Raw genomic sequence first — 20,333 nt, forward strand, 5'->3', positions numbered from 1 at the left:
AGCAAAGCTTCAGACCATATACCTTTATTACATTGTTTTCTTAACTCTAAGGTGGAATTTCATACCTTTGCTCCGGCAAATTTGGTGCAGTTAGGTGGACAGATATTGATTGGAAACCTGGCATGTTATCCCACTGCCCCAATTATGCCTGTGGTGGAAAGACAAGTGGATGGCCTGACTGCCCACTCTTTTTCAGATTTGTTCACTTTTTTGCACAGAGTTTATCTGTATTGCATACTGACGAGTCCAACTAAGTCACTTCTATGTTCCTATATCCTAAATAAAATGCTTTAACGAAAGCAAGAAAGTGCAAAAATGATCTAACATCTGGATTACAATAAACAATGTATCACTTTAAATATGTTACAAACTTTGGTAAATCTAATACAAAACAAAACATTGCTGCTCAACAATAATCCTTATTATGTCGCATAAAAGCATGTACACTTGAAAAGAGGAAAACTTTATGTGGATGAGGCATATTGGAACATTAGATCATGTTTTTAAAAAGCTGACATTTACTGCAATGGATGAAATAGACATTTGAAATTTATGAGACTCTAAAATACAATTTCAAAGAAATGGGTGATGTTTTTACAACTGGTATTAATCCAAAGCTTCTCCTTTCCAAGCCAAAGTGTCTTCCCAACAATGAGTCATGATACAGAGTTCCATTTTTTATCATATTCCTAAAAGCTCTCCAGGCCTCAATTTCATAAAGGGAAATGGTTTTATCTCTATTGAAGCTGGATGCAGAACAGCAGTAAATGTCTGGTTAAAAAGGCTCATTACTATTAAAGCCTGAGATTAATGACTAAAACCATAATCTCTTGTAGCTGAATTGTTAACAGCTGCTCAACATTAGGCAGGTTTTTTTGATACCTTAATTCAGGAGAGCGCAGGTAATGTATCTTATGTTACATATGATAGTACTGAGTATTATAGCTGACACATTTGAGTCTAAAGCTGATTGAATTAATTGAAGTTCTCATCGTCAGAGAAACCAGGCAGTGTTTCCACTTCTGATTGCTCGTGATCCATGCTGGTAAAATGTGCATTTGAGAACATCAAATTAAAACTGGATCAGGCTCAACTGTCATGCCTTTTATAATGTTATGAGCTGCTGACAAGTCCCACCTAACCTCATATGAGGAATGGTCTGTTAGATTAGGTTGCTAACAACTAAGAATAAATTCTCGCAAGATTCAGCCTTCAACAGGAGAGGAGAAATGCTATCGTAATAAACTGTCTTCTGGGCTGCTTGTGGCTGTTTTTGCATGAATTGCATGAATTTCTTTGAGCTAACTTCAATGTGTTGCTTTAAATTTGGTGAAAGGTTAGAAAAAGCCGCACTTACTCACGTAAAATAACATGCTGCTGACATCTTCCAAAAGTAAAGCAGCAGAGCAGAAGGTGAGGAAATTCCTGCGAATAACCTTCTTCAAATACTATTCAATGTCCTACACTTAATAATAAAGCTGGTTATCAGCTTAACTTAGAATGTCTAACAACGTCTTAAAGAATTGAAACAAGAGACAAACAAAATACTGAGATGGGTGACAAATTATAGAGCTGAATAATGGGAAATAAATAATTTAAGTTTATTAAAGTGGTAAAGGATTGTGAGAAAATACCTTGAGGAATTGTTGTACATTAACATAACAGCAGCAAGAACAATTATATACAAATGAAATGTGAGCCTTCAGGTGAAGGATTACTTTATGATTTTTTTTCTAAATGGCATATTTACATCCATTTATTAACAAGCATTCTGCAAGACTTCAGCACCAGAGGTTTGGGCTTCCAAATGTTGGGAATCAAGAGTTGTGATCCACTGTGTGAAAAAACAGTGTGTTTTGGAACAAAGGAAGGTAATTCAACTATTCCAGCTGAATTATTTTTTCCCTGAATTCTTGTTCCAGACAGGCTGATCTGAATCAGTGCCAAGAGTATATCCTTCTTCCCTAAACAGCAACCTTTCTATTTCCTTCTCTAAAGCTTCCAGAGATTGCGCAGTCAGGTTTAGTAGCAAATATTCCATGAGTTTACAAACCTACATGAGAAAAACAAGTTGAGCTTTAAGTCATGTCCTGAAGAAGGGCTTATGCCTGAAACATCGATTCTCCTGGTCCTTGGATCCTGCCTGACCTGCTGCGCTTTTCCAGCAACAAATTTTTCAGCTTTAAGTCATGTCCTGCTTAGAGCTTCTTAAGCTGATAATTATAACCCTTGACTTTTTGCTTCCTGCAGAGGATGTGTCCAACCAGACACTAACACACAAAAGGAAAAGAAACTTGAAAGAATACCTTCCCTTTGCTGTTTAAATGTAGAGACATTTTGTAGAGATTTTTGTCTCAGGCTTGCTGTCTATCATGAGGAGGCTATGGAAACACAGGCAAGGGGCAGATTTGATGGACTGAATGGTCTATTTATGTTCTTATGTCTCATGCATTTAGTGCTCTGTGCCATTGAGTTGCTGGGGTAGTAATCTCAAGGATGATTTACTCTACACCTCCAACAATAAAATAAAGCTTGCAGGATTAAGCACCAAGTCGCTACTTAATGGCTTTCTGGAGAAGTTCTCAGTTCCATCAAGAGCCTCACTGCTGAAGTTCCACCCACTGAGACTGCTGGTCAAACAGAGACTGGCAATCTCAAGGAATTGAAGAACAGTACAGCAGTGTCAGGCTGCACAGACATGAAGAGCTGCGTTGGTGACCAGTGAGAAGGTCATCTGGTCATGAGAAGAAGGTGTGATGGCAAAGGCAGAGGGATGGCCTTCTGCAGCCAACCCACTTGCCCTACATCCCTGCCCTCGATTGCCCCAGACTGGCAACAATGGAGACAGCTACCCCTCCTGTTGTCAAGGCAGGTAATTGAGCTGGTGGCAAGTTGAGAATGGCACCCATAGACCTTCTTACTCAGAATTTACTTACTGAGGTGGAGGGATTTGAAGTATCTCTCTAGTGCCAACCCACCCAATCATTAGCCTTTCCTGCCACCTTCCTCACCAACAGTAGAGAGGGGAAAGTCATGCCAAAAGGTGGAAAGGGAAGGAAGGACAAAACTTATTCATTTTTAAAGCACTAACTCATACACTAAGGAATTCACAAGAAAATTATAGGAACACCAGGTTTATTACAGGTACATTAGGGCACTGTGTTCTGGATTTGTTACTACAAATAAATGGTTTATATAGATACACCAGAAATAGGAACAAGAGTAGGCCACTTGGCCCTTCAAGCCTGCTCCACTATTCAATATGATCATGGCTGAGCATCCATCTCAGCAGCTTGTTCCTGCTTTCACCCCATAACCTTTGATCCCATTAGCACTAAGACGCAGCTGTTGGCACTTACTTGAAGGGTAAATTACAAGGGGGCATAGTGTTAAAGTGAAAGGCAAGAGGTGTTGAAGGGATTTGAGCAAATGGTGCTGGAGGTTGGAATGCACTGCCTGGGTGGAAAGTTGAAGCAAGACACTTCAAAATCTTTAAAAAGTACTTGGATGAGCACTTAAAATGTCATAACATTCAAAGCTCTGGACCAAGTGCTGGAAAATGGGACTAGTGTAGGTTCAGAGTAATTTTTGTCAGCGCAGCTTCAATGGGCTGAAGATGTTCTATACTGTTCTATGATTCTATAACTAAATCTATCTTTTTCTTGAAAATGTTCAATGTTTTGGCTTCAATTGCTTTCTGTGTCAGAGAATCTCACAGGCTCAGCATTCTCTGAGTAAACAAATTTCTCCTCATCTCAGTCTTAAATGGCCATAGGCTCTGACTCCTGGTTCCCTGGTCATCAGGAATATCCTTCCTGTGTTTATCCTGTCTATACCTCTTTGAATTTTAGAGGTGTCTGTGAGACTCATCCCCACACACCACCTTCCACCCCCCACGCCCCCCCCCCACACACACACAAACACAAACACATTCTTCCAAATTCCAGTGAATATAGTTGCAACCAATCATATCTCCCTTCATACAATAGTCCTGTGCTATCAGGAATCAGTCCTTGATTTCAGAGTCTGTTTACTTAAAGTTGCATCTTTATTCTTTATCTCAGCGTTAGTGGATAATAAAATTGACATTTTTCATTAAAGATGACCTTATGTTTGGCTGCTTATTGTTTCTGGGGAAAACAGTGAACTGCATTTTAATTGGGGAAAGCACTTATGCATCTTGAAATGAGTTTGAATGATTTCTGTGACCAATCAGGGAAAAGCAAAGTGAGGCCAATTCACCCTTCCTTATCTGGTCATAACAAGGGGAACATTGGCTACCATACAGCCATTTCATTGCACAGGCTAGAAATGGGATTTCTGTTCTGGTGGAGGAGATATTTCCACCTCAGGGAGCTGCTGGCCTCTTCATTGGCTGGAATATTTACACTGCTCTTGTCAGTTCCATGCTGGAAGGTATCTGCAAGGAAAATGAGTGGCTGGGGTTTGAGAGACCACTGCAGGAGAAACCTGGGGAGGATGAGTAAAATCATGGTAGGGGAGGCAGTCCAATGAACAGAGTTGGCCTGTTAAGTTGGACTGACCCATGACTTTCACTAGCCCTGGGAGGGAAACTACTTGGCCGGCCTGTCCTGCTGTCAGTTAAATCTTTGCAGAAGCAGATTGAGTTTGAGAAGCAGGCATCAATTACATAAGCACGCAGCTGCACTGTTGCAACGCTCAACAGCAAAGCAGTGGGTAAGCCAACTGCTGAAGTTAATTTGTCCCCCATTTGGCTTTATAACCCATTAACAAGGTAGAATTAAATCCAATGCAATATTGATGTATCTGCTCCATAATAATACTATTATATTGACCTTGAAGCAATTTCATGATGCTACATTGAGGAGTGCAGAAAAACCTTGCAGTTAGATATCTCCCTGAATGTATTAAAACCTCGCAAAGTGCTTTGCAGGAGCATTAACAAACAAAATTTAACACTCAGGTACATAAGGTGATGTTAAAATGGGGGCTGCTCAAGAAACCAGAATTAGGGGTGTCCAGATATCTCAGCAGATAATAAGATTGCAGAAAATAATAGAGATAGGCGGGGCAGGGCAACAGAGATTTTTGATAATAAGGATGAGAATTTTACATTTAAGGCTTTGCTTAACAGGGAGCCAATTGTAAATCAGTAAACACAGGAATGATGTATGCACCAAGTAAAATCAAAAATACTGCTGATGCTGGTCAACTGAAACTAACACGGAGAGAAACTCAGTGGGTTTGGCAGCGTCTGCAGAGAGAGAAATAGAATTAACATTTCAAATCCAATATCACTCTGCACCAGACTTGATGTGTGTTAGGAAATGGGCAGCCGAGTGCTGGATGATTTCAAATTTACATAAGATATGCAGAACTCGCTACAATAGTCAAATCCAGAGGTAACAAAAACACAGACGAGGGTTCTTGCCTCAGGTTAGCTGAGGCAGTGATGCTATGGAGGTGGAAGTTGACAAACACAAAGATGTGGTGGGAAGCTTGTCTCTGCATCAACTTAATGACGTTTGCTTCAGCTTCAGATGGTTAGCAGGATGTAGTCAGTGAGCAGGTAAACAAATGCTAGGCAAAAGTGAGGACTGCAGATGCTGAAAATCAGAGTCTAGATTAGAGTGGTGCTGGAAAAGCACAGCAGGTCAGACAGCATCCAAAGAGTAGGAAAATCGACATTTTGGGCAAAAGCTGGCTGTCAAAGACTGTGCAGCACTTTTAATATACTTGAGGCTGCTCTAATGGCCTCTAATTTCTACACCAAGATAGACAGTCAATGAACAGCAAACAAAATAGATGCTGTTATCAAAAACAAAAGTCCCGAAATATGTATGGAGTATTTGACATAATACTAATCTGTTTTAATTTAAATGCACCTCCCTGAGATATTGAATTTGGCATTAACGAATGACAAGGTCAATTCTATTGGTAGAAAAATGCATGCTGCAAGTAATTCAAGTACATAATTAATTGTAGAAAGAGCAAGGTCTGTTCAGTAAATTTTTTTTCAGCAGAGTAGCACTTCTTTGGTCACTTAGCAACAGTGTTAACGGCAGGCTTTAGCTTGATTCATTGGGGATTGAACTGACTCGCCCAGCCTGCTTTGGACATTTCACTGATGTGCTGCAGTTGTAACACTATCCAGTAAAACTGACTCTTTACTTAAACATTTTTATTTGTTTTTTTTACCTAACATTAGGGTCAAGCTGCAAGATACTGGCTTGTTAACTGTTTTTGTTTCTAAAGTGCAAATACTTTACTCAGTTCCATCAACAGTTTGTTTTTACAACTAACTCTCATCATTCATAGAGTCATAGAGTCATCCATCACAGAATCTGACCCTTTGGTCCAACGCATCCTTGCCAACCAAGCATCCAAATCTGACCTAGTCCCATGTGCCAGAATTTGACCCATATCCTTCTAAACCTTTCCTATTCATATAACCATCCAAATGCCTTTTAAATGTCATATTTGAACCCGCCTTCACCACTTCCTGTGGAAGCTCGTTCCATCCTCTGTGTGAAATAGCTACCCATCAGGACATAAAACAATAAAGTGCAGTACAGGCCCTTCGGCCCTCGATGTTGCGCCAACCTGTTATACCAATCTGAAGCCCATCTATCCTACACTATTCCATTTTTATCCATATATTTATCCAAGATCATTTAAATGCCCTTAAAGTTGGCGAGTCTACTACTGTTACAGGCAGTGCGTTCCACACTCCCACTACTCTCTGACTAAAGAAACTACCTCTGACATCTGTCCTATGTCTATCACTCCTCAATTCAAAGCTATGACCTCTCATGCTAGTCATCACCATCTGAGGAAAAACGTCCACCTGATCTAACCCTATGATTATCTTGTATGTCTCAATTAAGTCACCTCTCAACCTTCTTCTCTCTAACGAAAACAGCCTCATGTCCCTCAGCCTTTCCCCATAAGACTTTCCCTCCATACCAGGCAATATCCTAGTAAATCTGCTCTGAACCCTTTCTAAAGCTTCCACATCCTTCCTATAATGCAGTGACCAGAACTGCATTACACAATACTCCAAGTGCGGCTGCACCAGAGTTTTGTACAGCTGCAGATGACCTCATGGCTCCGAAAATCAATCCCTCTACCAATAAAAGTTTACACACATATACCTTCATAACAACCCTATCAACATGGGTTGCAACCTTTAGGGATCAATGTACATGGACACCAAGATCTCTCTGCTCATCTACACTACCAAGAATCTTGCCATTAGCCAAATACTCTTTATTCATGTTGTTCCTTCCAAAGTGAATCACCTTACACTTTTCTGCATTAAACTCCATTTGCCACCTCTCAGCTCAGCCCTGCAGCTTATCTATGTCCCTCTGTAACCTGCAACATCTTTTAGCACTATCCACACTCCAGCGACCTTAGTGTCATCCACATATTTACTAAGCCATCCTTCTATACCCTCATCGAGGTCATTTATAAAAATGGCAAATAGCAGTGGCCCCAAAACTGATCCTTGCTGTACACTACTAGTAACTGAACTCTGGAATGAACATTTCCCATCAACCACCACCTCTGTCTTTTTTCAGCTAGCCAATTTCTGATCGTATTTTGTGTAATAGCCTACTGTAGGGAACCTTATTGGATGTGAGCATAAGAGGTACAGTTAGTAAGTTTGCAGATGACATCAAAATTGGAGGTGTAGTGGACAGCGAAGAGGGTTACCGCAGATTACAACAGGATCTGGACCAGATGGGCCAATGGGCTGAGAAGTGGCAGATGGAGTTTAAGTCAGATAAATGCAAGGTGCTACATTTTGGGAAAGCAAATCTTAGCAGGACTTATACACTTAATGGTAAGGTCCTAGGGAGTGTTGCTGACCAAAGAGACCTTGGAGTGCAGGTTCATAGCTCCTTGAAATTGGAGTCGCAGGTAGATAGGATAGTGAAGAAGGCGTTTGGTATGCTTTCTTTTATTGGTCAGAGTATTGAGTACAGGAGTTGGGAGGTCATGTTGCGGCTGTACAGGACATTGGTTAGGCCACTATTGGAATATTGCGTGCAATTCTCATCTCCTTCCTATCGGAAAGATGTGAAACTTGAAAGGGTTCAGGAAAAGATTTACAAGGATGTTGCCAGGGTTGGAGGATCTGAGCTACAGGGAGAGGCTGAACAGACTGGGGCTGTTTTCCCTGGAGCGTCGGAGGCTGAGGGGTGACCTTACAGAGGTTTATAAAATCATGAGGGGCATGGGTAGGATAAATAGGCAAAGTCTTTTCCCTGGGGTTGGGGAGTCCAGAACTAGAGGGCATAGGTTTAGGGTGAGAGGGGAAAGATATAAAAGAGACCTAAGGGGCAACTTTTTCACACAAAGGGTGGTACATGTATGGAATGAGCTGCCAGAAGATGTGGTGGAGGCTGGTACAATTGCAACATTTAAGAGGCATTTGGATGGGTATATGAATAGGAAGGGTTTGGAGGGATATGGGCCGGATGCTGGTAGGTGGGACTAGATTAGGTTGGGATATCTGATCGGCGTGGACGGGTTGGACCAAAGGGTCTGTTTCCATGCTGTACATTTCTATGACTCTATGACTATGAAGCGCTTTACTGAAATCCATATGCACCCGAACAACTGCTTTACGCTCATCCACCTATTTGGTCACCATCTCAAAGAACACAATAAGATTTGTGTTGCACGACCTACCCTTCACAAAACCATGTTGACTATCCCTAATCAACTTATTCCTCTCTGGATGATTATAAGTCTTATCTCTTATAACCTTTTCCAACACTTTACTCACAATCAAAGTAAGGTTCACTGGTCTATAATTACTAGGGTTATCTCTACTCCCCTTCTTGAACAAGGGGACATTTGCTATCCTCCAGTCTTCTGGCACTATTCCTATAGACAATAATGACATAAAGATCAAATCCAAAGGCTCTGCAATCTCCTCCCTGGATTCCCAGAGAATCCTAGGATAAATTCCATCCAGCCTAGGAGACTTATCTATTTTCACATTTTCCAAAATTGCTAACACCTCCTCCTTGTGAACCTCAATCCCATCTAGTCTCGTAGCCTGTACATCAGTATTCTCCTCTACAACATTGTCTTTCTCTAGTGTGAATACTGACGAAAAATATTCATTTAATGTCTCCCCATCTCCTCGGTTTCCACACACAACTTCCCACTACTATCCTTGATTGGCCCTAATCTTTCTCTAGTCATTCTTTTATTCATGATATACCTATAGAAAGCTTTAGAGTTTTCCTTGATCCTACATAACAATAACTTCTTATGACCCCTCCTGGTTTTCCTTAGCTCTCTGTTTAGGTCTTTTCTGGTTAACTTGTAATTCTCAAGAACCCTAACTGAGCCTTCACATCTCATCCTAACATAAGCCTTCTTCCTCCGCTTGACAACCTCTTTAGTAAACTACAGCTCCCTCTCTCGAACACTTCCTCCCTGCCTGACAGGTACATACTTATCAAGGACACGCAGTAGCTGTTCCTTGAACAAGCTCCACATTTCAATTGTGCCAATCCTCTGCAGTTTCCTTCCCCATCCTATGCATCCTAAATCTTGCCTAATCGCATCAAAATTACCTTTCCCCCAGCAATAACTCTTACCCTGTGTTATATACCTACCCCTTTACATTGCTAATGTAAACATCACCAAATTGTGGTCCCTATCACCAAAGTGCTCACCTATCTCCAAATCTAACACATAGCCAGGTTCATTACCCAGTACCAAATCCAATATGGCCTCGCCCCTTGTTGACTTGTCTACATACTGTGTCAGGAAACCATCCTGCACACTTTGGACAAAAACTGACCCATCTAAAGTTCTTGAACTATGGTATTTCTCGACAATATTTGGAAAGTTAAAGTTTCCCATAACAACTACCATGTTAGTCTTGCTCCTATCCAGAATTATCTTTGCTATCCTTTCCTCTACATCTCTGGAACTATTCAGAGACCTATAGAAAACACCCAGCAGGGTGACCTTTCCTTTCATGTTTCTAACCTTAGCCCATACTACCTCAGTAGAAGAGTCTCAAGCGTCCTTTCTGCTACCGTAATACAGTCCTTGACTAACAATGCCATACCTGGGAGAATAATGAGCCTAATATCTTTTGAGACCCCCACTACAAGACTGGTTTCCTTGGCTGAACTCAGGAAGTAGTAGATTTTGGGATTCACACTTCAAACACAATAACTTTTTAAGAAGCTAGAATGTACCTAAGGATTTCAGATTTAAAGAATGCAGGCTCCATCATTCTTGGGCTCTGATCAACATTGGACCACTGATCTTACAACTGTGCCCAACTCCCCACTTTGCCATTGTTCACTGTCCCTGAATATTTACCTTGTCTATGTTTCTCCTGAGTCTTATTTCCACACTTCTTTCCCTGCCTCTGTTCTCCTCAAGATCCACTGTCAGCAGCTCTCAAGTCAGATCCACATTGATGATTCACCTGCTGACTACTTGTACTAAATTAGCTTGTTAAAAATAAGCCACAAGGCCTGATATCAGGGCCACCATAGATCTCACCACTCAGGTAAGAAGTTTCACCCTCCTCACTTCACATGCATAACATTGGATTTTAACCCAATATGTCTTGAAAAATTATATGTTAATTGTAACAATAGAGAAACAATATTTTATCACAAACCAGGTAAAAATTCAGTCTCTTAATGGTATTGCGGAGCAGATGTATCGATTTTGTTGATTTCCTCTGTTCTGAATAAATTCTGCTTCAGCTGTACAGTGTACAAATAAACTAGTCAAATATTGCTTTGCTATCTCAACAGAATTCCCACTATTTTTGGTAGGTTCATTGCAAGTCAAATTTAAGAAACCTTACAGTGGTTACTTAGCACATAGTTAATAGTAGCAACTGAAGGCAATGACTAAAAGCAAATTTATAAGAATAATATGGAACGAAGGAGAAATCAACACTATTTAACTCTTATAGGGCTTTAGTTGGCAATCCTCAAAAGCATTTACTTCCCATATTGAAGGACTTTTAATTTTGCTTTTTTAAAAACTGGGAACTGAAATGCGAAAATGCTGTTTTAAAAAATAGTGTTTGAAAGGATGGCTGCAGTTTAGGAAGCTAGCTACATGACATCCATAAAAAAGAAAAATACTGTAGATGCTGGAATCTGAAACACACGCAGAGAATGCTGGAGAAACTCAACAGGTCAGGTAGCATCTGTGGAGAGAGAAACAGAGTTAATGTTTCAAGACCAATATGAGATCCCCAGCATCAAAGATGCAAACCTGCAGCTAACTCGATTCATTCCACATGACGTCAATAAATGGTAGGAGGCACTGGATACTGCAAAAGCAATGGGGCCTGGCAACATTCTGGCAATAGTACGGAAGCCTTGTGCCCCAAACTTGCAGCACCCCTAGCCGGGCTGTTCCAATATAACTATGATATTGACATCTACCTGACAATATGGTACATTCTCAGTTAGGTTCTGTATACTAAAAGCAGGACAAATCCAACTTGGCCAATTAATGCCCCATCGGTTTGCATTCAAACATCAGTAATATGATGGAAGGTGTCATCAACAGTGCTATCAAACGGCACTTACAGAGTCATAGAGATGTACAGCATGGAAACAGACCCTTCTGTCCAACCCATCTTAGCAATAATCTGCTCACTGATACGCAATTTGGGTTCCACCAGAGCCACTCAGTTCCTGACCTGATTATAACCTTGGTTCAAACATGGACAAAAGATCTGAATTCCAGCGTGATGTAAGAACACTTGCCCTCGATATCAAGGTCGCATCTAACTCAGTGTAGCCTCAAGCAGCCTAGCAAAACTGGAGTCAGTGGGAACCAGGAGAAAACTCTCCTCTGGATGGAGAAATGTTTGGAGAAAAGGGAAGATGGTTATAGTTGCTTGAGGTCACCTCAGCTCCAGGGCTCTGCAGAAGCTCTTCAGGGCAGTGTCCAGGCCCAACCATGTTCATTTATCAATGACCTTTCATCCATCTTAAGATCAGAAATAAGGATGTTCATTATTGACACCTTCCAAATTCACGCATACCATCTGGATGCATAAGGGCAGCAGAACACCACCTGCAAGTTCCTGTGTGAGCCACATACCATCCAGGCATAGAAATAAATTGCTGTTCCTTTAGTGTTGATGGGTCAAAGTACTGGTACTCTTGACCAAGCAACATTGTGAGTCTATGTTCAGCAGTTGGACTGGAGAACTTGAGGAAAGCCAATACCTTCTCAAAGGCAACTAAGGATAGGCAGTAAATGCTGACCCAGCCAGTGATGCCTATATCCCATGAGCAAATTTTTAAAAAAACTTATTGGTTACCAATCAACTTTGATGAACTCATCATCATTGCTCAGGTTATCCTCAGTAGTTATTGAAATGATTGCAGGCAAACCAATCTTTTGTTGAAGGTAGCTGAGGCTTACAGGAACAAAGATTCCATTTGTTCAAATAAGTGCAGTCATAATGTCTCCATGGAATAAAAACAGGGAGAGCTTCTAGAAATGGCAGCTGCTGGAGGTTCAAAATTAATTGCCATGTGCAAATTTTTCAAAGTACCTTATCAATTTCCATCTTGAGTGCTTATGTTTCCAAAACCAAAACTCGTCTCTTTTCACTACAGTTGCGTAATACAAAAAAAGGATTATTTTGTTCTGTATAGTAAGGACTTTATAATCCTCAGGAGACAGATTTAATGTCAAAACCATAATCTTCAACTTTAAAATTGAGCATGATGTCTGCACTCAAGCATTGCTGGAGCATTCATAGTAAAAATATTTAACTGAAATCTTGAGGCTCAGATTTATAAGGGCAAGACAGTATTACCACAAAGTACCAATTCTGCCAACACAGAAATATTTGATTGATGATAAAAAAAATTGTTACATGTTTTAATTATTAATAATAATAACAGCAAGGTCTTTAAGACATACTAACTTGTCATCATATTCATCACAAGACAAATACATAAAGCAAAGCTAAATTAGTCTAAACATTTCATCTACTATATTAATGAATGTTCAATATTACATATTTACCAAAATCTTAGAATGTGTTGATTAATGTTTATTTAAGTTTAAAGTCATTTAAATTTAAATAGGAACATTAGAGTTATAAAATGTTTACCAGAAGCTATGCATCGTTTAACAGAACACAGTTATTGCCCTAGGTGTTACATATGTCATCAATTTGTAGCTCAGGCTGCATAAGAACTACTCACTCATTTCTTTCAAGTTCGATGACCAACTGTTTGCCTTCGGCTTCAATTAGGAACTTAGCCCATTTCGGGTGACTCTGTGGTACAAAATAGAAAAATCACAAAATATAGTATTTAAAATGCATGGGTAGTTAGACCTTCTGTTTGTAGATGTCTGATACTGTTTGAAGTAGTGTTTAGTCTATTCACTGATTCCCTCTGTAGTTTGTATCCAGCTGATACTGGGCTATTTTGATTTCTGACATTTTACGTATTATAATCAGAACTGCCCAGCTGATAATACTGTGAAATTAGGCAGCAAAGTCTAGATTGTGAGGGGGGGAAAAGCTGAGTGGAATTAAATACTGACTCCCAAAGCAAGTTTGAAGACAGAAGATGAGGAACTTAAACACAAAGCAATTAATGTCCACTTAAGCGCTTCAGTTCACTACCACTGATCTTCATTCACATCTTGCCTGGGGTCACTCACTTATCCTGGGCAACTGGTAGGTGCATTACCAGCAGTTACCACCTGAAGAGGTGTCAGCCTGTGATTGGTCCCCAGCTCTCAGCAGGTGGGATTTTCACCTTTGAACCTAGGGAAGTCCCACTGCCGACCACTTAAATGACTGACTTCCATTTAAGCTCCTACCTGCTCTCCAGCCAGTGGGCAAGATTCAATTGCCAAGTTAAATAATGCTCCCTGAATGAGTAGAGAAATGACTATAATATGCTACTTCTCCTTATGGCCTTTGGCCTTAAGTAGAATGGAAAGTAAAAGAGCTAATTCATGTAAATATTGATCGCCTCTCAATAGATGTTAACTCTCCACAATGCCTGCGTTAATTAAGAATTGAAACTGATTCTATACCTGGAGAAACACTTAATGCAACTCGTGAAAGTTTAGACATCGATATTAAAATAAGCCCTTGTTGAAAGATGGGTGATCCCTCTTTCACCTTTACAATTTACCTTATGGCTCAATTTTACCAACGCTGTTACAGCTAAATGTTTTCTGAACTTCTTTGCCCTGTTTTACTGAGATTTTGAATACACTACCTTCCTTTTCCCAGATGCTTAGGGCATTGCAATTGAGACTCATTGCACAGTTTTCAACCAGTTAAAGTGAATTCTGAATCTGTTAGAATAGAGGGCACACAACTGTATGTGAACATTAGATTAGATTAGATTACTTACAGTGTGGAAACAGGCCCTTCAGCCCAACAAGTCCACACCGCCCCACCGAAGCGTAACCCACCCATACCCCTACATCTACATTTACCCCTTACCTAACACTATGGGCAATTTAGCATGGCCAATTCACCTGGCCTGCACATCTTTGGACTGTGGGAGGAAACCGGAGCACCCGGAGGAAACCCATGCAGACACGGGGAGAACGTGCAAACTCCACACAGTCAGTCGCCCGAGGTGGGAATTGAACCCGGGTCTCAGGCGCTGTGAGGCAGCAGTGCTAACCACTGTGCCACCGTGCCGCCCACAGTCTTTAAAGCTTAACAGTCATACAGTGTAATTTCAGGGTGGATGGACATACTGAAGAAATAATCTGCATGTGATAAATTGATTACAGCTAACTTTCTCATTGTTCTTCTTAACTGATGGCCTGAGGCACTCATTGTTGTTCAGTATTGTCTGAATTAATGTATTATTCCAGTCTGTGACACCTAGTGTGAACGTTTGTATTGATGATAAATGTACTGAAGGTAATCAAATAATTCAAATTTATTAGGCAGATTTTCTAAGATCTACAGTCAGATGTACTTGATTGCCCAGGCTCTGCCAATATTGAAAATGATGTCTGAAGAAAAATGAGTTAGGATTTGATATAGGCATACATTTTGACTCATACAATTTTCTGATATTTGTTGTGCTAAAACTACTCAGCTTGTGTGCAGATCCAGGAAACGCTACCCTTTTAACTGTAGTATCTAGTGCACAAACTTGAACCTAAGTCTTCGTTCTCTGTTACAACCTTCGTGAACACAGAAAGCTAAAACAGATGATTTATACTTGTACAGCTGCCTCAAGAATAAACCCCACAGTGATGAAGAAATCTTTTTTCAGTTTGGCTGAACTTCTGGCATCTGTGGGTAATGTAATCTGCATGGTCTGAAACTAATATTGCCAAAAAATTGAAATTCAGACACGCTCAAAGCAGAGATGCTTCCTTCAAATGCATCTAAGGAGTGTTAAATTTTGCTTTCTCCCTGAGAGCTATATTTTTTAATTGTTTGATCACCAAAAGATTTATTGTATTATTAAACATTAACTTCCAGAAAAACCTGAAGCCAATTATATAGGACCATAGGATGCTTCCTCATCACCTAATTCATGGCTGGGCTTTGATCTTAATTCCATTTTCTTGCACCATTTACTTATTGCTTGATATCTTTAATATCTAGACATGTGTCAATTTCTGTCTTGAATATACTTAATGACTGAATTATCACAACCCTCTGGGTTAGAGAATTCCAAACATTCACCAACCTCTGAAGAAATTCTTCCTCAAACTCCTAAATGATCTATCTCTTATCACGAGACTGTGTTCCCTGGTTCTAGACACTGCACCCAGAGGAAACATTCTTCCCTCAACCTCTCTGGTGAGGCCTGTTACAATTTTGTATGCTTTTAATAAAATCCCTTCCCGGTCTTTTAAGTTTTAATCAATAAATGCCCAGTGTCCTTAGTACGTCCTCATGAAGCAATCCCATTATCCCAGAATCAGTCTGATAAATTTTCATTGCACTTCCTCAGGGAAGGAATGTTCCATATGCAGTCTCACCAAGGCTCTATACAATTGCAGCAAGACTTCTTCACACCTGGACTCAAATGCTTCTGTAATAAAAGCCAACATACCAATTGCTCTCCCAGCGGACTTGCATGTTAGCTTAAAATAATTTATGAGCAAGGACACCTAGGTTTTTTGAGCATCAACACATCCTCTGCACTCCTGTTCTTTCTAACAAATTCACTTTCATACTCAGTTCTGTGTCATCAGCAAATTTGGAAATATTGCATCTAGCCCCCACATCCAAATGATTGGCATGCATCGTTAATAGCCCTCCCTCGCACTGAACTGAAGTTCCTCACTAGTCACAGGCTGAAATTGCTTCTTCTTTATTCTTTCATGGAAAGTGGATGATGCTGGCAAGGCCAGCATTTGTTACCCATTCCTAATTGTCCTTGAACTGAAGTGCAGTTAATAGTCAATAACATTGCTATGGATCCAGAGTCACATATAGGCCAAGTCAGCTAAAAAAGGCAGATTTTCTTCCCTAAAGGACATCAGTGAAAAAGATGGACTTTACAGCAACCGATGAGATTTGCCATGATCACGATTATTAAGATTAGCTTTATTTTACAGATTTTTAAAAATTGATTCATTGGATGAGGCCGTTGCTGACTAAGCCAGCATTTATTACCCAACCCTAATTGCCCAGAGGGCAGTTAAGAGTCATAGAGTCATAGAGATGTACAGCATGGAAACAGACCCTTCGGTCCAACCTGTCCACGCCGACCAGCTATCCCAACCCAATCTAGTCCCACCTGCCAGCACCCGGCCCATATCCCTCCAAACCCTTCCTATTCATATACCCATCCAAATGCCTCTTAAATGTTGCAATTGTACCAGCCTCCACCACATCCTCTGGCAGCTCATTCCATACATGTACCACCCTCTGCGTGAAAAAGTTGCCCCTTAGGTCTCTTTTATATCTTTCCCCTCTCACCCTAAACCTATGCCCTCTAGTTCTGGACTCCCCGATCCCAGGGAAAAGACTTTGCCTATCTATCCTATCCATGCCACTCATAATTTTGTAAACCTCTATAAGGTCAACCCTCAGCCTCCAAGGCTTCAGGGAAAACAGCCCCAGCCTGTTCATCCTCTCCCTGTAGCTCAAATCCTCCAACCCTGGCAATATCCTTGTAAATCTTTACTGAACCCTTTCAAGTTTCACAACATCTTTCCAATAGGAAGGAGACCAGAATTGCACGCAATATTCCAACAGTGGCCTAACCAATGTTACCAAAAGATCTGGAGTCACATGTAAGCCAGATCATGTAAAGATGGCAGTTTCCTTCCCTAAAGGACATTAGTGAATCAGGTGGGTTCTTCTGACAATTGACAATGGATTCACGGTCATCGTTAGACTCCTAATTTCAGATGTTCATTGAATTCAAATTCCATCATCCGCTGTGGCAGGATTCAACCCCAGGTCCCCAGGAAATTATAGGAGCAAATCACTGTAGATGCTAGAATCTGTACTGAAAACAACAAATGCTGGAGATCACAGTGGGTCAGACAGTATCCATGGGAGAGACAACAAGCCAACATTTCGAGTCCAGATGACTCTTTATCAGAGTTGAAATGAAACATGGAGGAGGCAGCGTTTATGCTATAGTTTGGGGAGGTGGGGGAGGTGTTGGTATGGTGGGGTGCATTTGCTAGGGAGAAAAGATATTGATAGTTCAGATTAAGTGATCGGAACTTTCCCCTCCCCGCCCCCCAACTGTGGCATAAATGCTGCCCCCTCCACACTTCACTTCAGCTCTGATGAAGACTCCTCTGAACTCAAAACAGTTGCTTGCTTTCTCTCTGTGGATGCTGTCTGACCTGCTGTGATCTCTAGCATTTGTTGTTTTCTCCAGGACATTACCTGGGTCTCAGGAATAACAGTCCAATGATAATCTCACAAAGTCATCATTCCCCTAATCTCAGTAGACCATCGCCTCCTCCATTGTTTCACATTCTACTAGCCACCATAGTGGGGTTTAAATCTGTACTCCCAGAGCATTATCTATTCTTCTAGATCCATCATCAAGAAACAACAACAGATTTTGTCAAACATGATTTCTCATTCATAAATCCATGTTGGCTATTTTCAATCTTACCATTATTTTCAATTATCATTTTAAAGTAGATTCTAGCATTTTCTCTATTTAATTTATATTAACTTTGAAATATGATTTTTAAAAATTTTAAATTTTAAGATTTTTAATTTTTGCATATGTTTACCTAAGTTTACATCCCAGATAAATCATTCATTTCAGTTCTTTGATTTGTATACCTATACAATGAACATTTGGCACATCTTAGTTTGAGAGGACTAGGTAAAGTCATACAGACCAAAAAATGCACAAATCTGATTGAGAAGTTGCTTGCTTATTGATGGTTTTTCAAGCCCAGTTTATGAGATCCACTGAAAGCATAATAACGTATAGGGTAAATTAATAAGGCATAGGGTAAATTAATCTGGAAAACACTCTTTACAATGTTAGCATGCAAACCTTTATGCATATGGTTTTCTTTTATCTTCTAGTTTAATGTATTAAAATGAATGGTTGATTGCTACTAAGATATTGAACAAATAAATGTTTGACCATTAGATGGTGTCTGATATTAACCGCATAAATTCATTTCTAAGTTATTCTGCCTTTCACAGTCTTTATCAGAAGTGAATATCACCACAAATAAAACTTTATATTAATGAATAATATACTGTTTAAAACCATAAGTCACCAATGAAATTGGTTTAAAATGGGAAATTCTGCGTATTTCACTTTTCACTATATCTATTCTTTCTCTACTTTATGTTTTCCACTTCCTTTTTCTATAGCATGGGAACCATTAACTTTGTCAGTTAAAGGAGCTCATGGGCTCCAAGGGAGTCATAAATGCAGTTTATGGCACTGCTCCATCTTCCTGAAATGAGCATCTTCCATTAAGGTTATAACTAAGTTTTTCCAAACTAACTGCACAACTACAAGATTCAATTGCTTCCCTGTTGGAAATGGGGATCCTAGCAGTTCAATTTCAAGCTCTTTTAAGTGAAGACCCAGATGTCCAGTAACTGACTTAGGCAATGAACTAAACTCTTGTAAAATTGCCCTGTTCATATCAGATTTTGGAAGTATTTGGACCATTGAGAGTTCTTAGGGGCTGAAAAATGCACATAAACACCAGACATTGTATATTTATAAAACTTAATTCGGCCAATGTTGGAGCTTTCTGACAGACTGCTAACTAAATGCAAGTTGTTGCTGTTTATCATTAACAGACTGCACTCAGTGTCTGTCTTCATAGTTCTCAGAATGAGAAGCACAGCTGGCAAACCACAGACCAGGAGAAAATCTGTTTCATCTCATGGGATTTCCAGAGCCCCAAATTAAACCGAACAGTCTTTTTTCATATTCTCAGAAACAGTTGCCATTACTTCTCATTTTTTGAACAAATTACTTCTGAAATTCAGCAAGAAACATGCATAATACATGCATAATGTAATGTCCATTTCAAGTTAGTAACTGGAAACACTTCTAATATTGGCTTAAACAGAACAAAACAATTGGGTCTTTAGGTGGCCATTAAACTGCATTAGGAAGGAAAGAGGGAAGAAAGGAGAGGGAACCAACTAAGGAAGGAGAAAATGAGGAAGGGAAGGAATGAAGGAAAGGAAGGAGAGAGGAATGAAAGGAGGCAAGATGATTGACCAGATAATTGTTTGTGATGTTGATTGAGTTATAAATATAGGCCAAGACACAGAGCTGGTTGCCCTGCTCTTTGAAATTGTACCATAGGATCTTTCGCATCTAACCATTTGGGCAGATGTTTCTTCAGTTGAATGTTACTATCAAGAAGATGGCATCATATTACATTGCAGTGCTCCCTCAATACTGCCCTGCAGTGCCAGGTTCTGATTTGTTAAAAATCAAGTAATGGCTAGAAGTTGTACCCAAAACGTTGTGACTCAGAGGTGAGAGTACTACCAACAGAATCCTGGCTGACACTCAAACTATAAGAAGATTCAAATTACAAACCCTTTATTCCCACTGAAGATGTGACTATTGATATCCTTTGCTATGAGAGCATCAATGAAGTAAGGAAAGATAAAGTCCAGTGCTGTTAATCAGGCTTGGGGCAAATGTCATCCTGTTTTTAGTTGTCCTCCATCACATTCACTGACATGTAGGAAGACACACAGCCCACAACAACAACAAAAAATTCTATAACTTATCCTGCAATGCAGCCTCTGGAGAATGTCCTTCTTATAGCCAAAATTCAAATGGAATCACAGAATGTTCATTCAGCCCATCATATCTGTGTCAGCTCTTTCGCAGTTA

The 20,333-nt window shown here is 40.1% G+C and overlaps 1 protein-coding gene across 3 annotated transcripts in view; it reads right to left on the reverse strand.

The window, feature by feature from the left end:
• The window catches only part of adam12a (ADAM metallopeptidase domain 12a), a 350,417-nt gene that overhangs the window by 268,650 nt on the left and 61,434 nt on the right, over positions 1-20,333 (reverse strand). For all 3 annotated transcript variants that reach the window (XM_072557568.1, XM_072557567.1, XM_072557569.1), the window contains one exon: positions 13,224-13,297. In XM_072557568.1, the coding sequence (XP_072413669.1) occupies positions 13,224-13,297 (74 nt within the window). The remainder of the gene's footprint in view (positions 1-13,223; positions 13,298-20,333) is intronic.

Source organism: Chiloscyllium punctatum, chromosome 38, assembly GCF_047496795.1.
Source record: "Chiloscyllium punctatum isolate Juve2018m chromosome 38, sChiPun1.3, whole genome shotgun sequence".
NCBI classification, from domain to species: domain Eukaryota; kingdom Metazoa; phylum Chordata; class Chondrichthyes; order Orectolobiformes; family Hemiscylliidae; genus Chiloscyllium; species Chiloscyllium punctatum.